The 2,871-nt window shown below is 57.0% G+C and overlaps 1 protein-coding gene across 1 annotated transcript; it reads right to left on the minus strand.

The window, feature by feature from the left end:
* Positions 1 to 1,079: 1,079 nt before the first annotated feature.
* Positions 1,080 to 1,948, minus strand: Hba1 (hemoglobin subunit alpha 1). The gene is made up of 3 exons (XM_015491058.2): positions 1,788 to 1,948; positions 1,458 to 1,662; positions 1,080 to 1,323 (listed from the first exon to the last, which is right to left on the minus strand). The coding sequence occupies exons 1-3, from the start codon at positions 1,880 to 1,882 to the stop codon at positions 1,195 to 1,197; spliced, it is 429 nt and encodes a 142-aa protein (XP_015346544.1). The 5' UTR covers positions 1,883 to 1,948; the 3' UTR covers positions 1,080 to 1,194.
* Between the last annotated feature and the right edge of the window lie 923 nt (positions 1,949 to 2,871).

The following is a 2,871-nucleotide window of genomic DNA, read 5'->3' on the forward strand; positions in this document are numbered from 1 at the left end:
TTGTAGATGGACACAATACCTCAATTTTATTTATTTTTATGTGGTGCTGAAGATCAAACCCAGTGCCTCATACATACTAGACAAGGGCTCTACCACTGAGCCCCATGAACAGTGTTTTTAAGTGGAGGGCTGGGGCCGGATGGCCCTCAAGCCTTCCCTCTGATACCCATGCCCTGGGCCTGCTCTGCTAGGAGGAAGTATGTGGGGTAGGTCAGCCAGGTCTCCCTAGCTCTGGATCTTCTTTCTACTGCTCCACTGGGACAGGAGCACCCAACGACATGGGGCAGCTGAGTGGACATGGGGCTGGGCCCAGAGGATGAGTCTCCTGACTTTCATGGCCCCAGGACTACAGTATTCATAGAATGGACATCCTGGGTTGGTAGCTCCAGAAAATGGTATGGCATCTGCAATTCCTGCTCACCCTTAAACTTATCAGAACTGTGAGAGAATTTGGGGGTTTTAGGGAGACTGATCTCTGAAGGGAGAGGATTCAGTGTTACTCTGAGGAAGTGTGGCTTCCTCACCACCACCCTTCTCTGGGAGGGTCCCTGGGAGAGCTGGGCCAATTTCCCTCAACCCCATGTAAGACAAGTGCTCTAAGCCTAACTCCCAGCCATTTTTGTTTATTTGTTTTGAGGCAGATTCTTGCTAAATTGCTCAGTCTGTCCTCCAACTTAGAGTCCTCCTGCATCTGCCTGCTGGATAGCTGGAATTATCAGCATGTACCACATTGCCCAGCTTGCTGGGCCATTTGAGTGTAATTGTGTGTGCATGTGTGATAAAATATGAACAGGAGGAGCAAAGGCAGTAAGTATTGCCGCCAACTTGTGTTAAATCTTCAAGGCCCTGGAATGAAATGCTGGGAGGAACTACAGCACAGCTCTGCTGGGTGGAGGGGTGTCCAGCGAATCCTGGGCAGCCATCAGAACTGGTTCCAAACCCGGCTTCTTTCTGTCCCTCCCTCCCTTAACTTTTCTTGTCCTCTCCAGATACATAGAGGTCTTTGATGTGTTCCCAAGAAGCCACCAACCCCCAATCTTGGGATCTAGGCGGACACAAAGAACCCAGGGCACACAGGCTGCCTCACACTCAGACTTTATTCAAAGACCAAGAGGTGCAGGTGCAAGGAGGGGAGGAGGAACTGGCTAGGAGGCCTGACCGGCATGGATGGGCAAGGCCCGCGGGGGCTCCAATTTAACGGTATTTGGAGGTCAGCACGGTGCTCACAGAGGCCAAAAACTTGTCCAGGGAGGCATGCACAGCAGGGGTGAATTCGGCCGGGTGGTGAGCAGCCAGGGTCACCAGCAGGCAGTGGCTCAGGAGCTGTGGAGAGAGGAAGGGCCGTCAGTGGCAACAGAGACACTGCCATCGGTGTTCCACCTAACGTTCTGCCCTGCCACATTGCCACCTGCGCCCTCAGCCCGTCCCTCCCAGACTTTCCGGGCCCCAGCGCTCACCTTGAAGTTGACCGGGTCCACACGCAGCTTGTGCGCGTGCAGATCGCTCAGAGCGGACAGGGCGCTGGGCAAGTCGTCAACGTGGGCCGCTGCGTTGGCCAGGGCATCGGCTACCTTCTTGCCATGGCCCTGGATCTGGGCGGAGCCGTGGCTCAGGTCAAAGTGGGGGAAGTAGGTCTTGGTGGTGGGGAAGGACAGGAACATCCTGCAAGGAGAAAGCAGCGTGTGGGTGAAGTCGAGGAGGATGGGGGCATAACAGGTAGGGTGCCAGCTGGTCACTGGGGCGGGTGTTGAACCCCGGGACCGAGCAGGGCAGAGGAAGGCGCTCACCTCTCCAGGGCCTCCGCACCATATGCAGCACCGTGGCCGCCAATCTTCTCCCAGGCAGCCTTGACGTTGGTCTTGTCAGCGGGAGACAGCACCATGGTGATTTCTTTCTGAGTCCGTGTCAGAACCAGAAGCGTGCTGGACCAACAGAGCGCTTCGCTTTTATGGCCCAGGTATTTGGGACCCACCCAGCCCAGCCTCGCTTATTGGCTGGCACCGAGTGACTGAGCAGCCAGGCCTGGCCAGCAGGGGGCAGACTGGCGCGTCCAGCCAGCTGGGCCTCACCCGCACTGGGACCAACGGGGGTTCTTTCCTCACTCCCCGCCGCCCTCTTGGAAGGGGCATGCTAGGCACTAGCTGCCCGTTGGGGTTCTTGCAGCGCACGAGTTCAGTGCCATTTCGGATGCCCGATGATCCTAGCCATGGGCTGGACTCCTGTGAGCACCGGCAAGGGCCAGCCCACACCACCTCCCCTGATCCTAGGCTTAGCACACAACAGATGTGCCTCACCTGAGCAGGATAACGGGTGAATTTGGAAGCATGCGGGAAGCAAGAGAAGCTTTTCCCAGTCGGGACAGAGAGAGGTGCCCCCACAATGGTGCCCTGCCCACCATCCCCGCAACAGCCCTCAGCAGCCCCATTTCTTTCCACAGATAGCCATTGCGTCTGACTGACAGGCACAAGGAAGGAAGATGCACCCATGCACGAAACTGGCAGCGCTTGAATAGGGCGCACCAGGCTCCAGCTCCCTTAGCTGGTGGGGTTGCTGCGGCCCGAGGTCATGGACTCTCAGTGGGGGCTCTCCTCTGCTCAGCCCCTGTGCAGCTGGGCGAATGATAGCCTCTGCCCCACTGGACTAGTGGTTCTTGTTCACAGTGACAGCCCAGCTGTCCAGATGGTGCCAGACTTGCTTTAAGTGGGGTTACAGTGATAAGCACAGGTGCAGGCTGAGCAAGACCTGAGCATCCGGCCCTTTAGGAACCTGTACTGTCACCTGGGCGTCACAGAAGTACACGTCCACTTTCACACCTTGGGAAGGGCACTGAGGAAACCTAGTTTAGCCTGAGGGTCGGGGTGGGCTTCCTGG

This window comes from Marmota marmota, unplaced genomic scaffold, assembly GCF_001458135.2.
Source record: "Marmota marmota marmota unplaced genomic scaffold, marMar, whole genome shotgun sequence".
Lineage (NCBI taxonomy): Eukaryota > Metazoa > Chordata > Mammalia > Rodentia > Sciuridae > Marmota > Marmota marmota.